Below are 25,657 nucleotides of genomic sequence, written 5' to 3' on the forward strand. Positions count from 1 at the left end.
CTGGGCGAACTCAGGTTCGCCCACGGCATGGTGGCGTTTCCGGACGCCCTCTTATTTGCCAGCGGTGGCAAATGTTACCTGCTAAACGTAAAGCCGATGCGTCATCTGTGCCGGCGCGGGGAGACGACACCGCGAACAGATGCAAAGAAGTTTGGGCGAGAGATTCACGGCGTACCTGACGACACCCAGCTGGACGACGACTACGGGCGCAAGCTTGCTGTACACGAAAAGGTCGAGCGAGAGGAGCGTGGTCGGCCCATCGCACTCGGACAACCTGTTCAGGGAGCTGGGCAGCCGTGAGGGCATGTCGTAGAGCTGGACCGTAGACACTCAGTGTGTGATGCGTGCGGCGTCAGGCTTCCCGTTTCGTAGCGGGTGACAAATGCTGAGAGAGCATGTGTATCACGTGCACGTTGCCGGAGTGGAGGAGTGCGCGACTTCCTGGCGAAAAAGTTCTCTGGCAGAGAAAGCGTCCGGAAAGCAATGATAGGCAAGGAGCGTTACAGAAGGGGCTACGTGGCGTTTCCCCGAGTTGATGCTGAAGGAGGCCGTGGAAGGCACATGTCGGCTTTGGCTACGATATGCCCTGCGTCGTGTGCGGCTCGCGGCGGAGCGAGAGCCACAACCAACGCTGCGGGATTACTGATGCTGGCGCTGCTGCGAAAGTTGCTTCGCGTCAAGTTTTGATGAGCCGAGAATCCCGTTGATGAAGATTAAAAAAAAAAAAACAAAAAAAAGGGCCGTATTCAATTTCTTTCTACGCCTGCCTCTGTTGCTTTACGCATACCGATTAAATTATACTGTACGGAATGCCGCCTGTACTCCTTTATTTCATAACTGTTTTATATTATTAAATAAACTTTGGCATTTATCAAATGTTTTTGCCTGTTTGGTCTGTTTTATTTTTCGTTTAAATGGTCAGCCCTTGCACGCGCTGTCTGCTTGCATCATCATCATCATCATCATCATCATCATGTTCGTCATCATCATCATGTTCATCATCAGTGGGCCTGTGGCAGGTGGAGGTACAGGGGGCTGGGGTAGCGCCTGACCCCGGGAGGATGCGGGACGGGGAGGTACAGGGGGCTGGGGTCGCGCCGGACCCGGCAGGACGAGGGACGGGGAGGTACAGGGGGCTGGGGTCGCGCAGTTCATCTGAACTCGATGATCGTGCAGCCTCCTGCTGAGGGATGTTGGCCAGGAAGCAACACTGAACATAACCTGCAGGAGATAAAAAAAAAAAAAAAAACTTAAAAATTTAAAGGGCTTTGTGTTTAAAAATAGTAAAGCCCCACTGAATCGTTAATACGTTACTGCTCAACGTATGCCCTCAGACTGATGCAGGAATTAATGTAGAAAACATCAAAGGGAGGTAAACAATGATTCATAGTCATGATCGTAGATTTCGTACTCGTACATGGCGGTTAAAAGAAGGCAGATTGCAACTAGTCGCTGTCGCTTCGTTCGCTTTTTGCAAGACGCGCTTTCCACTGGACGGCAGCAGTTCCTTAGAAGCCCTGGTTTTGTTTTTACTGTGGAGAGGGAAACAAACAGTGACCATGCAGAACAGAGATGGGACACGTCTGGTTTAAGGGAAAAAGTTATTTAACACTACAGCTATGCAATGCTGAAAGTCTCATGCAGCTGTTCCGTAGCAGCTAATGTTTATCAAAGTGACATCCGATCACAGTTTCTGTGTGTGTGTGTGTGTGTGTGTGTGTTGTGTGTTGTGTGTGTCTTGTAGTTTAAAGATACTTACGCCTCTTTTTCAGCCAGTTTCTAATGCATCATTTATCTTCTTAACATGTTAAGCGCTCACGGCCTTTAACCTGCAGAAAAAATAAAGGATTTAAATTGAGAGCAGCATTCTGTGACAACACTAGTTTTTTTTAATATTTTGTGTGTGTACTAAACTGGCAACATAAGTATTCCTCCTCGTCTGTGCTTGAGCCAGACTTCCTTTTGCACATATCAGGATCTATTGCTGGGGCACTTTCTAGAAAAGCAAAACGTGATCCGTAGATAGAAGACAGCCAAGGTGCAAAAAAACCCAGCATTAATAAACAAACACATACTCTTTTCTTCACTTGTTTGGCCCCCGTCTGAAGTTGGCACTATTTGCCTCCTCTGTTTTACGATCCCTGCCGGGACAGGCGCGCAACACGCACCTCGAAGCATCTTCGGCCCAAAAGTTGTCCTCTAAAAGACAGTAGAAAAACATTTACTAAGGCTGCCAAAAGCTATCTTTGAGGTGGGATAACAGTGATGCACCCTACATCTTCACTTTAGCTTTAAATAAACATAAAACAGGCAAATACATAAAGCAGAGATCAAGTTACACAACGTCGACCCTCGGTTTCCATGTAACACTACTCTTTATCCAGCAAATACATTTCAGCTCACACCAATCCTGGTAGATGAAACCATACGTACTCTGAAGTCTCAAGGGTCAGGATGTGGTGAGGATGGGTCTGGCGGTTCATGCCTCCCATGCAGGAGCTGTTGCACATGAAGTTGAACAGGATTGTGTGTGATCTCTGAGCCCTCTGAAACACATGCAGGATAGTGTCGTTTAGTGCACGGGTATTTCAGGGATGACAAACCGTGAAAGCGGAACGAGAGGCACAACAGAATGATAACATTTAATTGCTACGTTAGGGGAAAGGTCAGAAGTGAGAGGCAGTGATACCTGGGGCGGCTCATAGGGAAACAGTCACACTGTGCCTTTTTGTGTTGTGATCCTCAAGATACTGAGGCCTTTGGCTGCCCTCCGCTCTGATCAAATGACTGCGATGGTCTGCAGCTGAAAAGGAAAAAACCAAAAAGCCAAAGCATCTCTCTCTCTCTCGTTTTCTTTTAACAAACTTTTAAAACAGAAGGTATTATTTCGCTGAAACGCTTTTCTTACCGTCTTCTTGTAGACAGACATTACTCTGAGAACCGCACCGTGTGGAGGTTTCAACCAGGCTCACTCCCCCGCAGACCGGTGGACAAGTCGCAGGGGGCGGGAGCTCCTCGACAGACCACCCTAACTAAACCTGCCAAAGCAACGCGTCTGATCAGTGACTCGCTGTGGAAACATCGATGCCACTGGCTCTTCACACGCAGCGACTCGCTCTGGGCACGAAAATTTAGCAAATGGCCACAATGAACAAGGCTCCAACGAACGCCACAATGAGAGCTACGAAAGAATGGTTTTAACGGGCGGCGCCAAGACCCCGGCAGGACGCTTGACGGGGAGGTTCCATGGGCCGGGGTCGCGCCTGACCCCGGGAGACGCCTGACAGGGAGGTACAGGGGAGCTGGGGTCGCGCCGGACCCCGCAGGACGCCTGACGGGGAGGTACAGGGGGCTGGGGTCGCGCAGTTCATCTGAACTCGATGATCGTGCAGCCTCCTGCTGAGGGATGTTGGCCAGGAAGCAACACTGAACATACCTGCAGGAGATAAAAAAAAAAAAAAAAAACTTAAAAATTTAAAGGGCTTTGTAGTTAAAAATAGTAAAGCCCCACTGAATCGTTAATACGTTACTGCCCCAACGTACCCTCAGACTGATGGCAGGATTAATGTAGAAACATCAAAGGGAGGTAAACAATGATTCATAGTCATGATCGTAGATGTTCGTACTCGTACATGGCGGTTAAAAGAAGGCAGATGTGCAACTAGTCGCTGTCGCTTCGTTCTTCTTTTTGCAAGACGCGCTTTCCACTGGACGGCAGCAGTTCCTTAGAAGCCCTGGTTTTGTTTTTACTGTGGAGAGAGGAAACAAACAGTGACCATGCAGAACAGAGATGGGACACGTCTGGTTTAAGGGCAAAGTATTTAACACTACAGCTATGCAATGCTGAAAGTCTCATGCAGTCTGTTCCGTAGCAGCAATGTTTATCAAAGTGACATCCGATCACAGTTTCTGTGGTGTGTGTGTTGTGTGTGTGTGTGTGTGTGTGTGTGTGTGTGTGTGTGTCTTGTAGTTTAAAGATACTTACGCCTCTTTTTCAGCCATTGTCTAATGCATCATTTATCTTCTTTAACATGTTATACGCGCTCACGGCCTTTAACCTGCAGAAAAAATAAAGGATTTAAATTGAGAGCAGCAATTCTGTGACAACACTAGTTTTTTTTAAATACTTTGTGTGTGTACTAACTGGCAACATAAGTCTTATCCTCCTCCTCGTCTGTGCTTGACCAGACTTCCTTTGCACATATCAGGATCTATTGCTGGGGCACTTTCTAGAAAAGCAAAACGTGATCCGTAAGATAGAAGACAGCCAAGGTGCAAAGAACAAACCCACATAATAAACAAACACATACTTCTTTTCTTCACTTGTTTGGCCCCCGTCTGAAGTTTGGCACTATTTGCCTCCTCTGTTTTACGATCCCTGCCGGACACCGCAGACACGCACCTCGAAGCATCTTCGGCCCAAAAGTTGTCCCTAAAAGACAGTAGAAAAACATTTACTAAGGCTGCAAAAGCTATCTTTGTAGGTGGGATAACAGTGATGCACAACTTCAACTCAAGTTACATTTAGAAACAAAATAAACATAAAACAGGCAAATACATAAAGCAGATTCAAGTTAACAACGTCGACCCTCGGTTTCCATGTAACACTACTCTTTATCCAGCAAATACATTTCAGCTCACACCAATCCTGGTAGATGAAACCATACGTACTCTGAAGTCTCAAGGGTCAGGATGTGGTGAGGATGGGTCTGCGTTCATGCCTCCCATGCAGGATCTGTTGCACATGAAGTTGAACAGGATTGTGGTGATCTCTGGAGCCCGGCTGAAACACATGCAGGATAGTAGTCGTTTAGTGCACGGGTAATTTCAGGGATGACAACCGTGAAAGCGGACGAGAGGCACAACAGAATGATAACATTTAATTGCTACGTTGGGGAAGGTCAGAAGTGAGAGGCAGTGATACCTGGGGCGGCTCATATGAACAGTCACACTGTGCCTTTTTGTGTGTGATCCTCAAGATACTGAGGCCTTTGGCTGCCCTCCGCTCGATCAAATGACTGCGATGGTCTGCAGCTGAAAAGGAAAAACCAAAAAGCCAAAGCATCTCTCTCTCTCGTCTTTCTTTTAACAAACATTTTAAAAAGAAGGTATTTTTCGCTGAAACGCTTTTCTACCGTCTTCTTGTAGACAGACATTACCTGAGAACCGCACCGTGTGGAGTTTACCCCAGGCTCAATCCCCCCGCAGACCGGTGGACAAGTCGCAGGGGCGGGAGCTCCTCGACAGACCACCCTAACTAAACCTGCCAACAGCAACGCGCTGATCAGTGACTCGCTGTGGAAAACATCGATGCCACTGGCTCTTCACACACGCAGCGACTCGCTCTGGGCACGAAAATTTAGCAAATGGCCACAATAACAAGGCTGCACACGAACCCACAATGAGAGCTACGAAAGAATGGGTTTCTAACGCGGCGCCAAGACCCCGCAGGACGCTTGACGGGGAGGTTCCATGGGCCGGGGTCGCGCCTGACCCGAGGACGCCTGACAGGAGGATACAGGGAGCTGGGGTCGCGCCGACCCGGGAGGATTGCGGGACGGGGAGGTAAACATGGGGCTGGGGTCGCGCCTGACCCCGGGAGGACGCCTGACGGGGAGGTACGGAGGGGGGTCGCGCCTGACCACGGGAGGATGCGGGACGGGAGGTACATGGGCTGGGGTGCGCCGGACCCCGGGAGGACGCCTGAACGGGGAGGTACAGGGACTGAGGTCGCGCCGGACCCGGCAGGACGCCACGGGAGTACAGGGAGCTGGGGTCGCGCCTGACCCGGGAGGATGCGGACGGGGAGGTTCATGGGGCTGGGTGGCGCCGGACCCCGGGAGGACGCCTGACGGGGAGGTACAGGGAGCTGGGGTCGCGCCGGACCCCGGCAGGACGCCTGACGGGGGGTACAGGGAGCTGGTCGCGCCGACCCCGGCAGGACGCTGACGGGGAGGTTCCGTGGGCCGGGGTCGCGCCGGACCCCGGGAGGACGCCTGACGGGGAGGTACAGGAGCTGGGTCGCGCCTGACCCCGGGAGGATGCGGGACGGGGAGGTACATGGGGCTGGGGTCGCGCCTGACCCCGGAGGATGTGGGACGGGGAGGTACATGGGGCTGGGGTCGCGCCTGACCCCGGGAGGACGCCTACAGGGAGGTACAGGGAGCTGGGGTCGCGCCCGGACCCCAGCAGGACGCCTGACGGGAGGTTCCGTGGGCCGGGGTCGCGCCGGACCCCGGGAGGATGCGGGACGGCCTGTGACGAGAAGAAGAGAGCGGTGACCGAGCCGCAGCGGATCCTGCGACCGTAGGTGCCTTGTGGCCAAAAACGTAAAAAGAATCAAAAGTTTCATAGTTTGTCTCGTGGGGTCAGACTGACCCCCTCGAAGGCTGCGCGAGGGTTGTAACCTGGCATCACAACATGACTAGTACAGGCTGTTCTGATGGAAAGCAACGCAGAAACACTACAACATCGTTTTTGAGCTTGTCACGACATAAGAACACTAGTTTAAACCTTGGCATCTGCAACTGTGCTTTAGGGTGTATTGAGCTGTTTTAAGTAACCTGGCATCACAACATGACCAGTACAGTCTGTTCTGATGGAAAGCAATGCAAAACACTACAACATCGTTTTGAGCTTGTCGGACTAAGAACCTAGTTTAAACCACGGCAAGTGTACTGTGCTTTTATGGTGTATTAGCTGTTTTAAAGTTGCCTGGCATCAGAACATGACCATCTTAAGCTGTATTGTTAGAAACTGTTGTGGAAATCTTCTTATAAAGAAATTAACCGAGATCATCAGTGTGATAAAACCATCTCAAAGTTTACTCTCATGTCGACACGGAGTGGATCACAATTACATCTAGACGTAAGGCACATCTCACTATGTACAAAGTATCCACTGAAGGACTAAGGACACAAGACATGTATTTATACCCTGTTACAACACCCCCACATGAGCTGTTGACTGGTCTTTGATATACATGAGTGCAGTAACCCCCTTTACTTCCTTAACAATGTTCCTTTGGTCACTACAGTGAAACCCCCACAAATTTGACAACCAAATGCTTGATGACCCCCCAGGAACAACCCTCAGCCAGAGGCACAGCATCTCTGACAAACACAAAATTTCCCACATTCCTCCCTTTTTGACACCGTGTCAAACAACAAACAAGGGAAATTATTGTCAACATTTGAAGGTATTGTCCATTGCTGTCTGTCTCCCTTTTAAGTCCTTGATATTCTTTTGATGCTCGTCCACATTCATAGAAGGAAACATGGTTTCCCTACTCACAGAAGATTCCTTAAACCTGTCTGTTGAAGGAGTTTCTGATGTTGCTCTTCTGTTGATTCCATCTCTGCTGTCCTTTGTTTTTTCTTTTTCCTAATGTTGATTTGTTTCGCAATCTGAAGACATTCAACAGTTGAAGTTGATGTTCCACTGAATCTTCCACAATCAGCAATTCCCTAGCAGAAGCATCGTTGATGACGCTTTCATCAAATTTTCAGTCATCGGTGGTCCAAAACAGTAGGTCAGGTCAGCTCCTTCTTCAGGGGGAGAATCATTAGGGAAGCTTAAAGTATAAAACTATAAGCAGTTACACCCTGCACATAAATGACATCATCAATGACACAAAGCAGTAGCAGCTAATGCTGATAAAAGTTAGTTAGATGTTAGTGTTAGTGTTAGTAAGTGTTAGTATTAGAAAAATAGAAATAGAAGAACGGTTTCTTACAGTGGTGAAAACAGGAAACATTTTTATAAATTGAAACATGTCAAAGTAAAAGCAAAAACTGTTCGAAAAGCTATTTGGAATAGTCTCAGTAACCATGTTGTTACTGTAATCAAACTTATAAAAATGTAAGCAGAAAGTATCATAGGCTTCACTGTGAGGTCTTACTATGCTCCTATGACAATTATGTAAGACAGATCATTTTAGATGTTTGGGTTGTGAAAATAATAAAACAGTAGCTGATGCATTTTTAAGGAATGTAAATAAAATGAACATCAATAACAATAGACTTATGTTTAGTTCAAAACCAATCATTTTGAAGGATCTAATCATTCACCTTTTCAAAACCTTGCTTTGGAGGTTACAGCTGTTAAATAGTTCCTGGTAAAAAGGACCTTAAACATTTATGTATTTTATTTTATGTTTTTACTGATTGATAATTTGGCTTCTTACACTTGCATTTGGTGTCATTGGTCACAAATTTTAAGATTTAATTTAATTGAATGTATTGTAATCCAGTTTTGATTGTCATATAGAAACCACACATTATCTCTCAGAAGAAATTGTCTAGGTTAACGTCAATAATATTCAGACTCTTTCAACTCTTAATATTGGATGAGAAATCAGAACCACTTTCAAAACCACAAAAAATGTAAAAATCACAAACAAATATTTAGACCTCCTCCTTTTGATACATGGATTTACACCCATGAGTCAATTGTCTTAAAGAAAAGAGATGTTAGCATGTACCTTGATTAACCCAGGTTCACCCTTCATCAAAACCTGATTTCACAAAGATGATATGGATTGAAAATGACAAGAACAGAAATGATTGTATGTGGGTCCTTCAAACATCTGTTTAAAGCATCTTATTAGAAAAACTCATTTTACTGAGATAATCAGATTAAAAACAAAAACACAAGCATATAAAACAATCAAAAATCCCCAAAACGCAAAAACAAAACTATATAGTGTATGTACACTGATTCAGTAACACCTTCTCTAACTCTTAAAATAAAAATCAAGTCTGTGTTGCAGTCAGAAGTCCAAGTCAAAAAGTCATGTATAGTCACAAAAAATAATCCCATGTAATTGTTATATGGGAAGATCACAAATCCATGGACACTAATACACTTCTAAAAACTTCAATTAAGATATCGCTTATTGATTCTATTAAATTTTTGTTTGTAAATTTTGCACTCTCCAATAATCCAATATTTCTAGGAAAATACGAATAGAATCAACTTTTTTAGTAAACCTTCCGGAGGAAATAATCTGGCCACATAACACAAATACCCTGTTAAAGTTATAGCAAATCCCAATAACGTGAGTCAGAGATAACATGAGATACTCTAGATTCACATTCAGTTAGTAATCACTGATAAACCACAGGACTGTCTGGTGTAAAACAGCTCCATTGGTTCAAAGTTAATTAACCCTTTGGTGTGAGGACAGACAAGGTGTGGGTGAGGTGTCAAACAATGGAACCTTGGCTCAGAGACTCAAGTAAAATCTATTCGTGATGTTATCAGTTTCAGTAAACATCCACATCAACCAGTATCTGGTCATAATTACTATCCCGTTTTATCATTATCATTATTACATTATCATCACTCAGGGATGAAATGACTATAGAAAAAAATTGGTTATTCATCTATTTTTCTATCAATCTGACATATGTGGCTTTCCCTATAAAATCTTTTAAAAATTTAATTCAATCCTACTGATTTCTTTTCAAAAACTGTGTGGAGTCATAATAGTCTGATATAAAAACTACTCATTCTAAATTTACTGTTGAAATTTATATTGATTTGAGAAACAGCCTAATAATTTACCCTTTTCTATATGTTTCTATGTCATTGCTGTGTTTCTCTATGCTCTGACCTGTTCTCCTCTGCTGTCTCTGGTTAGCTGATTTTGTATGAAATCCTTGGGTCTGGATCGAACTGGATCTGGTTCTTCTTGATTAGAACAGTCACATTATGATTCTGATCGCTCTGTCGTGTGTTCTCTTCTCTTCATTCATTTTCTTGGACCTTTCTCACACCGGCTGGTGTAAACTTCCATCACCTTCAGTCCCTTGAAGAGACAGCAGCTGTTCTTCCATCTCTCAGTCACCAACACCTTCCCGTCTTCACTCCTGGCCATTTGTTGCATCTTCCCTTTTGTTCAGATTCTGGTGCCTTAATCAACAAACACCTACTGGAAGAAAATCCTTTTTTCCTGGAAGGAGCAGTTAGTGAGAGTCTTGGTTTGTGTCCTGCACAGAGGTCAGAGAGTCAGTTCCTTTCTCCCCCACTGTGGGTATTCTGCTTCTGGTCAACATCAGCTTTTGGTTGGTCCCAGATTCCTGAGTAGATGACGTCTCCTTGATGGATCAAAGCTCCTCACACGAGACAGCAGGGTACAGATCCTGATTCTCCCCTACTTGCTATTTTCCCCATTGTTCACTTTCACAAGACTTTCTTTTCAAAACAAATCTTACAGATTTCCATCTACTCTTAACCTTCCCTACCTTCTTCTCTACCCCTGCCAACTTCCTCTTCTGGTTTCAACCTTTTGCTAATGGGTGACACGGACTACATAATAAAATGTTATTTGTTTCTATAGTTTACCTGGTGCCAAAGTTTGAACATCCTCACCCAGTTTTCCATTGTTTGCAGCCTGTTAATCAGAGCCTGTAAGAATTAAATAGTAATTTTCTGGTTTTGTTCCTAGACTCACTGGGCAGATGCTTAGACTTTAATGGATTTTTTCAACACACAAGTCTCCACTCATTCTGATCTTCCATACCACAGTCATGGTTAACATTAGCATCACACAATTACCTTATGATGACTCTGGTTCAGCCGTAGTTTGAACGACACATTCGTTCAGAGCAGCGTACCCTGTGGTGTGTCTATCAGCTGCACACACACACTGAAGGAGTCATCACAAGCTTATAGCATTATAATAATATTATTAGATCAATCATATTCCCTTTACTCCAGTGGGACATCCATAGATCTACTATCTCCATAATTAAGTATAATTAATAGTTATCTTATAAACAGTTATAATTAATCTAGACTTAAACAACCAACAACAAAAAACAAACAAGCCACATCTGACACAAAGTGACATATAACACACAAGCTGAGCTTAAGTGGTTCACAATCTTGCTTAATTTTTACTCGTACGGTACGGGGTTCCCTTATAACCCTCATGCTTCACAAATTCTTCGTAATCCTACCAGTGATCAATCAGTTACCTTTCCCTGTTTGTTTGTATTTTTTTTTATCCACACTGGTGTCTGCTACCACAAAGTCCTTCACAGACTAATGGCTCTCACTCATCATCCAAGGTATTACAGAATTTAAACACGAACGTGACTTAACCAATACAAGCGCTACAACACCAAAGTGTTTCCGTAAACAGAGATGATTCATAACACTTGTACTCACAAACTGAATGGAGCATCCGCTGTCCGCCACCCGGTACCCAGCATCAGGCGGGATTCCAGCCTCCATTTGTTGGAGCGGAAATTCCCTGAATCTCCTTTGAGATTCCACCGGTGTTTACCTTCAGTCTGGGCCAGGCGTCGATCAACGGAACATCCATCCCACTTCTACACACCAAATTCTTGTGGAAATCTTCTTATAAAGAAATCAACCGGAGATCATCAGTGTGATAAACCATCTCAAAGTTTACTCTCATGTCGACATGGAGTGGATCACAATTACATCTAAGACGTAAGGCACATCTCACTATGTACAAAGTATCCACTGAAGGACGTGGGACACACAAGACCTGTATTTTATACCCTGTTACAAACCCCCACATGAGCTGTTGACTGGTCTTTGAATACATGAGTGCAGTAAACCCCCTTTACTTCCTTAACAATGTTCCTTGGTCACTACAGTGAAACCCCACGAATTTGACAACCAAATGCTTGATGACCCCCAGGAACAACCCTCAGCCAGAGGCACCCGCATCTCATGACAAACACAAAATTTCCCACAACTGCTAAAAGTTGCAAAACAAGCTTGTAACACTCAAGCATCTTTTACTTTCATTAAACGTCCTGCTAATTTACACTGTTATCTAAGTGTTTTCTCCGCTAGCGTAGCTCCTAGCTTACTTTCCTGCTATGGCTTCCCCCTTTTCCTCTCCCTCTCGCTCTGTTCGGTGCTCGGTGTGTCTTATGTTTAGCTTATCCTCCGCCTCCTTTAGTGATGGTAATGGTATCTGTAATAGGTGTACGCTAGTTGCAGGGTTGGAGGCGAGGTTGTTAGACTTAGAGTCTAGGCTTCGCACTTTAGAAAACAGGCCAGCTAGCCAGGTCCCTTTAGCCGGTGCGGAGCCTCCTAGCTTAGCTGCTACCAGTCCCCCGGCAGGTCCCAGGCAGCTGGGCAACGACTGGGTCACGGCTCGTAAGAAACGTAGCTTTAGGCAGGCGCCCACGGTTCACCACCAACCGCTTCACGTTTCAAACAGATTTTCCCCACTCAGCGACACACCCGCTGAAAAACCCACTCTGATCATTGGTGACTCCATAGTCCGAAACGTGAAGTTAGAGAATCCAGCGGTCATAGTTAGGTGTTTGTCTGGGGCCAGAGCGGGCGACATTGAGTCTTATCTTAAGCTCCTGTCTAAGGATAAGCGTAAGTACGCTAAGATCGTAATACACGCAGGAGCTAATGACGCCCGGTTACGCCAATCGGAAGTCACTAAAACTAACATTGAGTCGGTGTGTTCGTTCGCCAAAACAATGTCGGACTCCGTAGTTTTCTCTGGACCCCTCCCCAATGTGACCAGCGATGACATGTATAGCCGGCTGTCAATGCTCCACCGCTGGTTGTCTAGGTGGTGTCCTGCAAACGATGTGGGCTTTGTGGCTAATTGGAGCACTTTTTGGGGAAAACCTGGGCTGATTAGAAGAGACGGCGTCCATCCCACGTTGAACGGAGCCTCTCTGCTCTCTAGTAACATGGCCATGTTGCTTAGTCCCCCCACTGCTTGACAACTCAGAGTGGAGCCCAGGACGCAGAGTCGCAATCTTACACGCCTCTCTGCACGTTCTCTACAGCCGCGACCCACTCTTAGTCTTAGTTATCGCATAGAGACTGTGTCTGCTTCTCGACCACCTAAACTATACAAGTCACAAACAAATCAAAGAGGAGTGACTTACCAGAATTTAATAAACATCAAAACAGTTCCTCTTACGGAACAAAGTAACAGTAAGCTAATAAAGTGTGGTTTATTAAATATCAGATCTCTCTCATCTAAATCCTTTTTAATAAATGACTTGATAAGTGACCATCACATAAATCTGTTCTGTCTCACTGAAACCTGGCTGCAGCAGGATGAATATGTTACTTTAAATGAGTCGACTCCAATGAGTCACATCAACTATCATGTTCCAAGAAGTACAGGTAGAGGTGGAGGAGTAGCAGCAATTTATAACTCAGATTTATTAATTACTCCTAAACCTAAACATAGTTATAACTCATTTGAGAGCCTCACTCTGAGCCTTTCTCACCCAGACTCTAAAACTCAGAAACCAGTTGTGTTTTGTATTGTTTACCGTCCTCCTGCTCCATATTCAGAGTTCTTAACTGAATTCTCTGAATTCTTATCTGACTTAGTTCTTAGCACAGATAAAGTCATTGCAGTGGGAGACTTTAACATTCATGTAGATGTTGACAGCAACTGTCTCGGCACTGCTTTTAACTCCGTAATAGACACTATTGGTTTTACACAGCAGGTAAATGAACCCACTCATCGTTTTAACCACACCCTAGATCTTGTCCTAACATATGGGGTTGAAATTGATAATTTAATAGTTCTTCCCCAAAACCCTCTGTTATCTGACCATTTCTTATTAAGTTTTGAATTTAGCACAACTGACCCTATAACAGCTGGAAAGAAATGTTACTATAGCAGATGTTTATCTGACAATGCTGTTGCCAGATTCAAGCAGATGATTCCATCATCTTTTGCCTCAATTATTTGCAGATACACATAGAACAGTCACCTTAATCCTTATGAACAGGTTGACTGTCTTGTAGATTATGCTGCAGCTTCTCTAGGTACAATGTTAGACACAGTGGCTCCTCTGAAGAAGAAGACAGTGAATCAGAGGAGGTTAGCTCCGTGGTATAACTCAGACATCCTGTCAGGCTTGGGCAGGTGTCGGACCCACATGCACGGCGCAGAAACACGATGGTGATTAAATACAGGTTTATTCGATGATGCAGGGTCAGACGGTCCAGGTCATACACAGTTCGTTCATTGAGGCAATACACAAGGGAGCAGGCAATCTCTGAGTCAAGGTCCAGGCAGGGTTCGGTACACAAGCAGGCTCGGCAAAAGTACAGACAAGGATCAGGCAAACTCACGGTCAGGTTATCAGGCACGGGTCTCTCACAGGTAGCAGGATATACAGGGTTCAGGCAAGAATCAAGGGTCAAGGCGATCAAGGTCAAAACACGAGTGGCTCACAAGAGAATGCTGGAAAGAGTACATAAACTAACAATCTGGCGACTGGGGTAGGTGAGAGGTGGAGGTTAAATACAGGTGCTGATTACTGATGGGTAACAGGTGTGGATACTGGGAACCGGAGAGTGACAGGAAGTTAACAAAATAAAACAGGATGTGCCAGATGACATGAATCATGACACATCCGCAGCCTAAAGCAAAGGACTAGACAACTAGAAAGACAGTGGCGTTCCAACAAAATAAATGTAAACTGCATTGCATGGAAGGACAGTCTAATGAAATATAAAAATGCACTTTGTGCTGCTAGAAAAACATATTATTCCTCCCTAATTGAGGAAAACAAAAACAACCCCAGGTTTCTTTTCAGCACTGTAGCCAGGCTGACAAAGAGTCATAGCTGTATTGAGTCTACTATCCCCTTAAATCTCAGCAGCAATGACTTTATGAACTACTTTACTAATAAAATTATCATCATTAGAAAAAACATTCAGCAGCGACTTCTTCCAAATGACAGAAAGCACTGTCTAGATCCATAAACTTTAAATTTATTAAATCCTCTGTCTTACCTAGACAGCTTCCCCACCATAACTCATATGGAGTTAACCTCAATAATTAACTCTTCCAAGTCGTTCACTTGTCTTTTAGATCCAATCCCAACCAGATTACTCAAAGAAGTTCTACCTTTAATCAGCTCATCCATATTAAATCAAATCAACCAATCTTTACAACTAGAGGTTTGACCACAGGACCCTGGACCACAGGGCCAACTATAGGCCCATTTCAAATTTACCCTTTATTTCCAAGATTCTGGAAAAAATCGTGGCTAAACAATTATCTGACCACCTTAGTGGGAATAACCTGTATGAAGATTTTCAGTCAGGATTTAGAAAACATCATAGCACAGAAACAGCTCTGGTTAGAGTCATTAATGATCTTCTATTAGCTTCGGACAATGGTATAGTTTCTGTCCTTGTCCTGTTAGATCTTAGTGCTGCATTTGATACAATTGATCATAACATTCTATTACAGACACTAGAACATATAATCGGGATTAATGGAACAGCATTGGGATGGTTTAAATCCTATTTGTTGAACAGATTCCAGTTTGTTCATGTTAATGATAAATTCTCCACACACACAAGAATTAGCTATGGAGTTCCACAGGGTTCTGTGCTGGGTCCAATTCTGTTTAGCCTATACATGTCTCCTCTAGGTGAGATTATTAGAAAGCATTCTATTAATTTTCATTTTTACGCAGATGATACTCAGCTATACATGTCCTTGGAACCAAATGAAACAGATCAACTAGTCAAAATTCAGGGTTGTTTAAAAGACATCAAATCCTGGATGTCCCAAAACTTCCTTCAACTAAACTCAGATAAAACCGAGATTCTTATTGTTGGGCCTAAAAATCTGAGAGAGACACTATTGAGTCAGATAGCCACCCTGGATGGCATAACATTAGCTTCAGATTCTACTGTGAGGAACCTTGGTGTCATGTTTGACCAGGATCTCTCTTTTACATCATACATTAAACAAATCTCCAGAACCGCCTACTTCCACCTTAGAAATATAGTTAAAATCAGAAGCATCCTCTCTCAGAGCGATGCAGAGAAACTGATCCATGCATTTGTTACGTCTAGGCTGGACTACTGTAACTCCTTACTCATAGGATGTCCTAACAGCTCCTTAAAAAGCCTACAGCTCATTCAAAATGCTGCAGCCAGAGTTCTGACAGGACTTAGAAAGAGAGATCACATTTCTCCTACATTAGCTTCTCTGCACTGGCTGCCTGTAAAATGTAGGATAGAATTTAAAATTCTCCTACTCACATACAAAGTACTCAATGATAAAGCTCCTTCTTATCTTAAAGACCTTATAGTTCCTTATGCTCCCAGCAGAACACTTCGTTTTCAGAGCGCTGGGCTACTTGTGGTTCCTAGAGTGTTTAAATGTAGAACAGGGGGCAGAGCTTTTAGCTACCAAGCTCCTCTCCTCTGGATCCAGCTCCCTCTTCAGGTTCGAGAAGCTGACACACTCTCCACCTCCACAAAACCTTCCTTTTTGATAAAGCTTATAGTTAGAGATGGTTCAGGTCACTGGCAATTATTGTTAGTCACAGGAACCATCTCTTAGTTAAGCTGCAATAGACATAGACTGCTGGGGGACTTAATTTATACACTGAGCTCCTCTGTTTCCTTCTACCTCCTCTGTCCCATAACCTCCCATCATTGTCCCATGTTTAACTAACCTTGTCTCTTTCTGTCCAGTAGTTGTGCTTCTCTCCTCTCTCCCCCCCCACCCCCACTCTTTCTCCCTCTCTGTCCTCACCTACAGGTATCATTGGACTCAAAGTTTGGTGTCTGTGATGGGCAGCTGCGGATCCAACCATCCTGCCTGCATCCAGTCCCTGGTCCAGCCATCCTGCCTGTGCTCTGTTGTTGCTTGTTGTTGCTTGTTGCTGTTGCTGTGCTTTTCTATCTCTCTATCCTCTCACCCCAACCGGTCGAGGCAGATGTCCGCCCACATCCAGTCTGGTTCTGCTGGAGGTTTCTTCCTCGTTAGAGAGGGAGTTTTTCCTCTCCACTGTTGCTGTCAAATTAAATGCTTGCTGTATGTGGGATTTGTTGAGTTTAGTTGTGTGAGGTTTTAAACCTTACTTTGTAAAGTGCCTTGAAATAACTTTGTTGTGATTTGGCGCTATATAAAAATAAAATTGAATTGAATTGAATTGAATAGAATACTGTAAAACAGCTCAATACATCCTAAAAGCAGAGTTGCAATTGCCGTGGTTTAAAGTAGTGTTTCTGCAGCCTGAAAAGCTCAAAAACGATGTTTTAGTGTTTCTGCATTGGTTTCCATCAGAGCAGCCTCTAATGGTCATGTTCTGATGCCAGATTACTGTCAAACAGCTCACTACATCATAAAAGTACAGTTGCATATGTGGTGGTTTGAACTAGTGTTCTTATGACCTGAAAAGCTCAAAAACGATGTTTTAGTGTTTCTGCATTGGTTTCCATCAGAGCAGCCTCTAATGGTCATGTTCTGATGCCAGAATACTGTCCAACAGCTCAATACATCCTAAATGTACAGTTGCATATGCGGTGGTTTAAACTAGTGTTCTTATGACCTGAAAAGCTCCAAAACGATGTTGTAGTGTTTCTGCATTGTTTTTTGAACATTACAGTTTATAATGGTCATGTTCTCATGCCAGGCTACTTTCAAACAGCTTAATACATCCTAAAAGCAGAGTTGCAATTGCCGTGGTTTAAACTAGTTTTTCTAAAGCCTGAAAAGCTCAAAAACGATGTTTTAGTGTTTCTGCATTGGTTTCCATCACAGCAGTCTCTAATGCTCATGTTCTGATGCCAGAATACTGTCAAACAGCTCAATACATCCTAAATGTACAGTTGCAATTGCCGTGGTTTAAACTAGTGTTTCTACAGCCTGAAAAGCTAAAAAAACGATGTTTTAGTGTTTCTGCATTGGTTTTTGAACATTACAGTTTATATTGGTCATGTTCTCATGCCAGGCTACATTCAAACAGCTCAATACATCCTAAAAGCAGAGTTGCAATTGCCGTGGTTTAAACTAGTGTTTCTACAGCCTGAAAAGCTCAAAAACGATGTTTTAGTGTTTCTGCATTGGTTTCCATCAGAGCAGCCTCTAATGGTCATGTTCTGATGCCAGAATACTGTAAAACAGCTCAATACATCCTAAATGTACAGTTGCATATGCGGTCGTTTGAACTAGTGTTCTTATGACCTGAAAAGCTCAAAAACGATGTTTTAGTGTTCCTGCATTGGTTTCCATCAGAGCAGCCTCTAATGGTCATGTTCTGATGCCAGAATACTGTAAAACAGCTCAATACATCCTAAAAGCAGAGTTGCAATTGCCGTGGTTTAAACTAGTTTTCTTATGGTCTGAAAAGCTCAAAAACGATGTTTTAGTGTTTCTGCATTGGTTTCCATCAGAGCAGCCTCTAATGGTCATGTTCTGATGCCAGAATACTGTCCAACAGCTCAATACATCCTAAATGTACAGTTGCATATGCGGTGGTTTAAACTAGTGTTCTTATGACCTGAAAAGCTCCAAAACGATGTTGTAGTGTTTCTGCATTGTTTTTTGAACATTACAGTTTATAATGGTCATTTTCTTATGCCAGGCTACATTCAAACAGCTCAATACATCCTAAATGTACAGTTGCAATTGCCGTGGTTTAAACTAGTGTTTCTACAGCCTGAAAAGCTCAGAAACGATGTTTTCAGTGTTTCTGCATTGGTTTTTGAACATTACAGTTTATAATGGTCATTTTCTCATATCGGCTACATTCAAACAGCTCAATACATCCTAAAAGCAGAGTTGCAATTGCCGTGGTTTAAACTAGTGTTTCTACAGCCTGAAAAGCTCAAAAAAGATGTTTTAGTGTTTCTGCATTGGTTTCCATCAGAGCAGCCTCTAATGGTCATGTTCTGATGCCAGAATACTGTAAAACAGCTCAATACATCCTAAATGTACAGTTGCAATTGCCGTGGTTTAAACTAGATTTTCTACAGCCTGAAAAGCTCGAAAAAGATGTTGTAGTGTTTCTGCATTGGTTTCCATCAAAGCAGCCTCTAATGGTCATGTTCTGATGCCAAAATGCATCAGAAATCAAAATTGCCGTGGTTTGAACTAGTGTTCTTATGACCTGAAAAGCTCAAAAACGATGTTTTAGTGTTTCTGCATTGTTTTTTTTAACATTACAGTTCATAATGGTCATGTTCTCATGCCAGGCTACTTTCAAACAGCTCAATACATCCTAAAAGCAGAGTTGCAATTGTCGTAGTTTAAACTAGTTTTCTACAGCCTGAAAAGCTCAAAATCGATGTTTTAGTGTTTCTGCATTGGTTTACATCAGTGCAGCCTCTAATGGTCATGTTCTGATGCCAGAATACTGTCAAAAAGCTCACAACATCCTAAATGTACAGTTGCAATTGCCGTGGTTCAAACAAGTGTTTCTGCTGCCTGACAAGCTCAAAAACGATGTTTTAGTGTTTCTGTATTGGTTACCATCAGAGCAGCCTCTAATGGTCATGTTCTGATGCCAGAATACTGTGAAACAGCTCAATACATCCTAAAAGCAGAGTTGCAATTGCTGTGGTTTAAACTAGTGTTACTGCAGCCTGACAAGCTCAAAAACGATGTTTTAGTGTTTCTGCATTGGTTTCCGTCAGAGCAGCCTCTAATGGTCATGTTCTGATGCCAGAATATTGTTAAACAGCTCAATACATCCTATATGTACAGTTGCAATTGCCGTGGTTTAACCCTCACGCAGCTCTCATTTTTAGACCCCACGAGGGCAACGGAGGAGGGTTTTACATCTGACTTCACAAGTGGGTGAGGATGTGCAGTGGGGGGTGGTGGTCGGGGTCACGCCGGACCCCACGAGGACACCGAAAGTGCAGGTTGGGAGGAGGGAGGAGGGGGTCACGTCGGACCCCACGAGGACACAGAAAGTGCAGGTTAGGAGGAGGGAGGAGGGGGTCACGCCGGACCCCAGGAGGAAAGCGAACGTGCAGGTTGGGAGGAGGGAGGAGGGGGTCACGCCGGACCCCAGGAGGAAAGCGAACGTGCAGGTTGGGAGGAGGGAGGAGGGGGTCACGCCGGACCCCAGGAGGAAAGCGAACGTGCAGGTTGGGAGGAGGGAGGAGGGGGTCACGCCGGGCCCCACGAGGACACAGAAAGTGCAGGTTAGGAGGATCCACAGGTTGGAGGATGGAGAACACACAACGTCACGGCCCCGTGACGTTGTGTGTTTCCAAGTTGGAAACTTCCCAGGTTGGAGAAAAAAAAACAAAATACCCAAATTCAAATGCTTTTGCTTTATTTTATTAATTATTGTTCTTTTACATATTACACTTTGTTTGTAAATAGTGTTACTACACTGACAACAACAAAAACATCAACAATAGTATAAAACACACGGAATATTATTAGTATTATGATTATTATTATTATTATTATTATTATTTCATTTTCTAATGAACAAACAAATTATCTTCAGGAGCGAGGGGCGCAGTCTGAACAGCAGAAGAGCAAATGTCTGTGGCAGATGTATCTCTCGCACCGATGGCAAACGTTGTTTGTTCTGCGGTCCCTCGCGCGCGGACAAATTTGACACCTTTTCCTCTTGCCCTTTTGCGCCCGGTCGCTAGCGGCGGAACCAAGGCCGTCGTGTTCTCCTCCGTCACCCTCATCGTCCCCGTCGTCACCCCAGACGAGGTCTGCGGTGAGGGCCTGCTGCCGCTGCCGCCGCTGCTGCTGCTGCTGCTGCTGCTGCTGCTGCTGCTGCTGCTGCTGCTGCTGCTGCTGCTGCTCCTGCTCCTGCTCCTGCTGCTCCTGCTCCTGCTGCTCCTGCTGCTGCTGCTGCCCCGAGTCCGGAAGAGCAGGACAGGGAGCGGGAGGAGGACCCGCACCCCGAACCCCCTTCTGAAGCGTCCGCACGAGCGAGGCGGACGCTTCGCCGCGAGGCGGATGGCGCCTTCTGCGGATGAGAGGGGTCACGAGCGCCTTGCCCAGCTGCTCTAGAAACACCCTCCTCTTGCTGCGGTTGCCGGGCATCCAGTCCGGGTGGGCCTCCCGCCACACGACGAAAGCGTTGTAGCAAGACACGTCTAGGACGTTGTGAAACACCGCCACGGGCCAGCGCGCCGTCTTTCTCCTGCAGCTGTAGGTTCCTATCACCTTGTCCAGGTTGTCTACTCCTCCCTTGGTGGCGTTGTAGTCTAGGACGGCAAAGGGCTTTTTGTCCCGCCGTCCTGCGTCGACGAGGAGGACATCTTCGGCGGCCGTGGCGGCCGAGTGTAGCGTGCTCATCAGGATCACGTTTTTGTTTTTCTTGGGCACGTAGGACACCAGGACGGTGCTGGGAGTGAAGGCAAACGCGGAGGAGAAGGCGCTCCTGCCCTTGACCGAGAGGAGCGCCGGCGGCAATTCCGGCTTGTTCTTGCGAACCGTACCGAGCATGGTGAGCTCCCTGCGCAGGAGCCGCTGGCCCAGTTCGTAGGAAGTGAAAAAGTTGTCGCACGTCACGTTGCGAGGCCCGGCGAGCCCTTCTGTGACGTCCAGCACGACCCGCTGGCCCTGCTTTTTTTCAGAAGCTCTCTTTTCTCCTCCTCCTCCTCCTCCTGGCTTGCCTGTGTAAAGCTGCATCTTCCAAGCGTAGCTGGACTTGGCGTCGCACGCCACCCAAAACTTGAGGCCGTATTTTGCTGGCTTGCTAGGCATGTACTGTCTGAAAGAGCAACGACCTACAAAAAATAAAGGTGAGATTTTTAAAAATATATTTTTTTTACAGAGGTAAAAAAAGAAAGCCTGCTTGCTACGTGTTTTCTGCATGTCTGCGTGTGTGTGTGTGTGTGTGTGTGTGTGTGTGTGTGTGTGTGTGTGTCTATGTGCCTGTGTGTGTCTATGTGCCTGTGTGTGTATGTGTGTGTGTCTGTGCCTGTGTCTGCATGTCTGCGTGTGTGTGTCTGCATGTTTTTTTTTTTTTTTTTTTTTGCTTTACCTCTGAAAGGTACCAGTTGCTCGTCCACCGTCACGTTAGGACCCGGGTCGTAGAGGCTGGGCAGCCGCTCCACCCACGCGTCCCAGACCTCTCTCACGGCTGCCAGTTTGTCCGTCGCTCGCCTGGCGGGTCTAGTTTGGCGATCTTCGAAACGCAACAGCTTCGAGTAAGCGTGAAACACCTTGAGCGACATCGTGGCGCGAAAAATGGCCCTGCCGCTCTCGGCGTCCCACAGGCTGGCCACGGCCTCCCCTCGGGACCTGTAGACGCCGGACAAAATCAGGAGGCCCAAGTAGGCTCGCAGGTCGACCTCGTCCATGCCCTTCCAGGCGCTCCCGAGCTATCGAGAGCCCTCCAGGTTGGTGTTCTCCAGGACGATCCTTTCCACCGCCGGGGTCACAAACATGCGGAAGGTCGATTCAAAGTCGACCGCCTGAGCCGCCGCGTACTCTGTGGGTCCCTGGGCAGAAAGAGGACTAAGAGGGACGTTCCTCGCTTCCTCGCCATTGCGAAACACAGCGGAGGACCATTTTATTTTCCCGTCTTTAGAGATAAAAGTTTTATCTTCTTCTTCTTCTTCTTCATCCTCATCCTCGAGTTCTATTTGCTCCAGTCTTTGCACATTTTCTATTATTTCATCATCATCTTCATCATCATCATCATCATCATCATCATCATCATCATCATCATCATCATCATCATCATCATCATTATATTCTTCATCATCAACTTCTTCATCTGAAGTGTCCAGCCTTAGATCACATCCCTCGCTGTCTTTTTGTCCTTCATCTGTTTCTGGTCCTGCTGTATCTGCTTCTTCTGCTTCTCCTTTTTCTTTCTCTTCTTCACTTGACATGTCTTCCTCAGATTCCTCTTCTGGTTCAGAGTCGTCATTAGATTGGCTTAAAAAAATCTGCTCTAGAACCTGTGCGGCGGTGAAACGAGCAGCGGCCATGAAGAGAGAGCGCAAAGCTGGCAGACAAGCTGGCAGGCTGGCAGGCAGGCAGGCCAATGAGCAGGGGGTCAGGCACGCAAGCATGCAGGAAACGCGGGCACGCAAGCGTCTCCCTAACACCAACTCATAGGTAAGACCAGTTTTCTCTTTTTTTGTTTGTTTTTAGTCCAAGCTACGTGAGGGTGGTGAAATAATTTGCAGGTGAAAGCACACACAAACACAAGTTTCCAAGTTGGAGGAATCTCCACCACGTTGGAGGAATCCTTCTGGTGGGATAAACTGCCACGTTGGAGGATTTTTCACGTTGGACAAACCCAGGTTAGATGATTTTTTCCCACCACGCTGGAGGAATCCTTCTGGTGGGATAAACTGCCGTGTTGGAGGATTTTTCACGTTGGATAAAGTGGAGAAAGTGTGTGTGTGTGTGTGTGTGTGTGTGTGTGTTGGGGGGGGGGGGGGGGGGCGGGGGGTCTTGTTTCCAAGTTGGAGGAATCTCCACCACGTTGGAGGAATCCTTCTGGTGGGATACACTGCCGCGTTGGAGGATTTTTGACGTTGGACAAACCCAGGTTAGATGATTTTTTCCCACCACGCTGGAGGAATCCTTCTGCCAGGTTGGAGGATTTTTCATGTTGGATAAAGTGGAGAAGGTGTGTGTGTGTGCGTGTGTGTGTGTGGGGTCTTGTTGAGGGACGTGAGAGTGGTGGTGAAATAAGTCCCCCCCCCCCCAGGTTAGATGTTTTTTTTTTGTTGGAGAAATCCTTCTGGTGGGATAAACTTGGAGGAGCTTGGAGGATTTTTCACGTTGGATAAGGTGGAGAACGGCTCCGAGTTCTTTGGCGGTGAGATGATTTTGGTTTGATGCCTCTGGCAGCGATGGAGATGTGGTGCCAGAGAATACGAAAAAACAAAACAAAAACAAGGTTAGGGTCGGGGATCGGACCCCCGGTCAGACCTGCCACCTTCCCACGGTCGGCGTCATATAAACCCCACAGAAGACAGAAGAGGATGGCTACTCTTCCCGTCCCTCTAAACTGAACAGAGCTCACCGACATGGACGCAGAGACCTCTAACTTCTCTAACGGACCGGAGCTCGTCGCCGTCGCTCAGATCTTAGAGACCTTCTCTAAAGGCACTGGAAAAGCCAGAGACAATGACAAGTTCGCTGTCTGGCGAGATGCGCATCCTCACGTCTCGCAACGCAGACCCGTGGGAAATTGGGCGCTCCTGAACGCCACCTGGGAGGAAATGGAGGTCCTAACGGGGAAGATCTGGGCCTCGCCCGGCAAGGGGCTGGTGCATCTGTGTCGCGCGCGCGTTACACCGTGCGAGGGAATAGTTTTGCTGGCCGACTGCATCCCAAGTCCCCGGAAAGAGTCGGGGGACGGCGTTGTTCTTTGGGGTGCAATCAAGACCGTGAGGGGTCTGAAATTTTTCTCTCTGGTGGTTTACAATGGAGTCTACCGGATCCTCTTCGAGCCGGTGGCTCGCGACGACACGGTCATGGACACCACCGCCCCAATTTGGTCCGACCCTTACAGGACGGCGTCGGACCCCGTGAGGCTGATCGGCAAAGTTATCGCCAAGGACCGCGCCAGGCTTCTGAGTCCCCCCCAGGAAGACGGAGTGCGCTTTGAGGATCTGTCTGCCACGAGGTTGCTGAGTGAGGTGCGCGGCGCGATAACGGCACTGGGCGACACCTGGTGGGGGCTGTACGCCTATCCGGAAAAGCTGCCCGAGGTGAAGCCGAACGCGGGGATAGTCTTTTGTTATATGGGTGGCTACGACGCGGGATACCTGTTTGACATCGCTACCGACGAGTGTACTCGGAGCGTTTTGTTTTGTTCGACCCCGCGCGGTTTCCAATACGTGCTCGTGGATGGCACTGTGAGAGACCCGTTCAAGTCTGTCTCTGAACTCTTGGCTCACATCGCCGGCGGTATCGAGCTTCTCCCCGCCACGCCAGCCTCTGTCGTTACGCGTGCCGATTAAGATGTCCGGACACCTTTGGATTATTTGGAATACGTGTGATGTGAATTCTAATATGAATATGAATATGAGTGCATATGAATGCATTGTGTACCCCTTTCTTTGATTACTGTTTTATATTCAATAAATATTTAGCATTTAATCAAAAGTTTTGCTTATTTGGTCTTTATTTTCTCCCTCAATATATAATATAATATATATATAATATAATAATCAATCTGTGTGTGTGTGTGTGTGTGTGTGTGTGTGTGTGTGTGTGTGTGTGTGTGTGTGTGTGTGTGTGTGTGTGTGTGTGTGTGTGCGCGCGCGTGGAGCATGGGGTCGTGTTGGACCTAGGGAGGATGCGGAATGTGAGGGTCGTGGTGAAATAATTTGCAGGTGAAAGCACACACACACACACACACACAAACACCAAGTTTCCAAGTTGGAGGAATCTTCACCGCGTTGGAGGAATCCTTCCGGTGGGATAAACTGCCACGTTGGAGGATTTTTCACGTTGGATAAAGTGGAGAACGGTTCCCGAGTTCTCTGGTGGTGAGATGATTTCGGTCTCTCTGAGGTTTTAATATGAATTTGAATATGAGTGCATATGAATGCATTGTGTACCCCTTTCTTTGATTACTGTTTTATATTTAATAAATATTTAGTATTTAATCAAAAGTTTTGCTTATTTGGTCTTTATTTTCTCCCTCATAATATAATATAATATATATATATATATATATATAATATAATAATATAATAATCAATCTGTGTGTGTGTGTGTGTGTGTGTGTGTGTGTGTGTGTGTGTGTGTGTGTGTGTGTGTGTGCGCGTGCGCGGAGCATGGGGTCGTGTTGGACCTAGGGAGGATGCGGAATGTGAGGGTCGTGGTGAAATAATTTGCAGGTGAAAGCACACACACACACACAAACACAGAGTTTCCAAGTTGGAGGAATCTTCACCACGTTGG

The 25,657-nt window shown here is 45.7% G+C and overlaps 2 protein-coding genes across 2 annotated transcripts; one reads left to right on the forward strand and one right to left on the reverse strand.

The window, feature by feature from the left end:
- The first annotated feature begins 11,739 nt into the window (after positions 1-11,739).
- On the forward strand, positions 11,740-13,677 carry LOC129604515 (uncharacterized). The gene has a single exon (XM_055511084.1). It carries the CDS (start codon positions 11,862-11,864, stop codon positions 12,732-12,734), a length of 873 nt encoding a protein of 290 aa, XP_055367059.1. The 5' UTR covers positions 11,740-11,861; the 3' UTR covers positions 12,735-13,677.
- Positions 13,678-20,085: 6,408 nt separating this feature from the next.
- LOC129604512 (piggyBac transposable element-derived protein 4-like) lies at positions 20,086-22,274 on the reverse strand. The gene is made up of 2 exons (XM_055511082.1): positions 21,762-22,274; positions 20,086-21,504 (listed from the first exon to the last, which is right to left on the reverse strand). The coding sequence occupies exons 1-2, from the start codon at positions 22,078-22,080 to the stop codon at positions 20,255-20,257; spliced, it is 1,569 nt and encodes a 522-aa protein (XP_055367057.1). The 5' UTR covers positions 22,081-22,274; the 3' UTR covers positions 20,086-20,254.
- Positions 22,275-25,657: the final 3,383 nt, after the last annotated feature.

The sequence above is a fragment of the Betta splendens genome, chromosome 8 (assembly GCF_900634795.4).
Source record: "Betta splendens chromosome 8, fBetSpl5.4, whole genome shotgun sequence".
In the NCBI taxonomy this organism is placed as follows: domain Eukaryota; kingdom Metazoa; phylum Chordata; class Actinopteri; order Anabantiformes; family Osphronemidae; genus Betta; species Betta splendens.

Coding starts and splice junctions, on each gene's coding strand:
- LOC129604515 (XM_055511084.1), top strand. CDS start 11,862: ATGGCTTCCCCCTTTTCCTCTCCCTCTCGCTCTGTTCGGTGCTCGGTG.
- LOC129604512 (XM_055511082.1), bottom strand. CDS start 22,080: ATGGACGAGGTCGACCTGCGAGCCTACTTGGGCCTCCTGATTTTGTCC. Junction 21,505..21,761: donor GCAACTGGTACCTTTCAGAG/GTAAAGCAAAAA, acceptor TATTTTTTGTAG/GTCGTTGCTCTTTCAGACAG.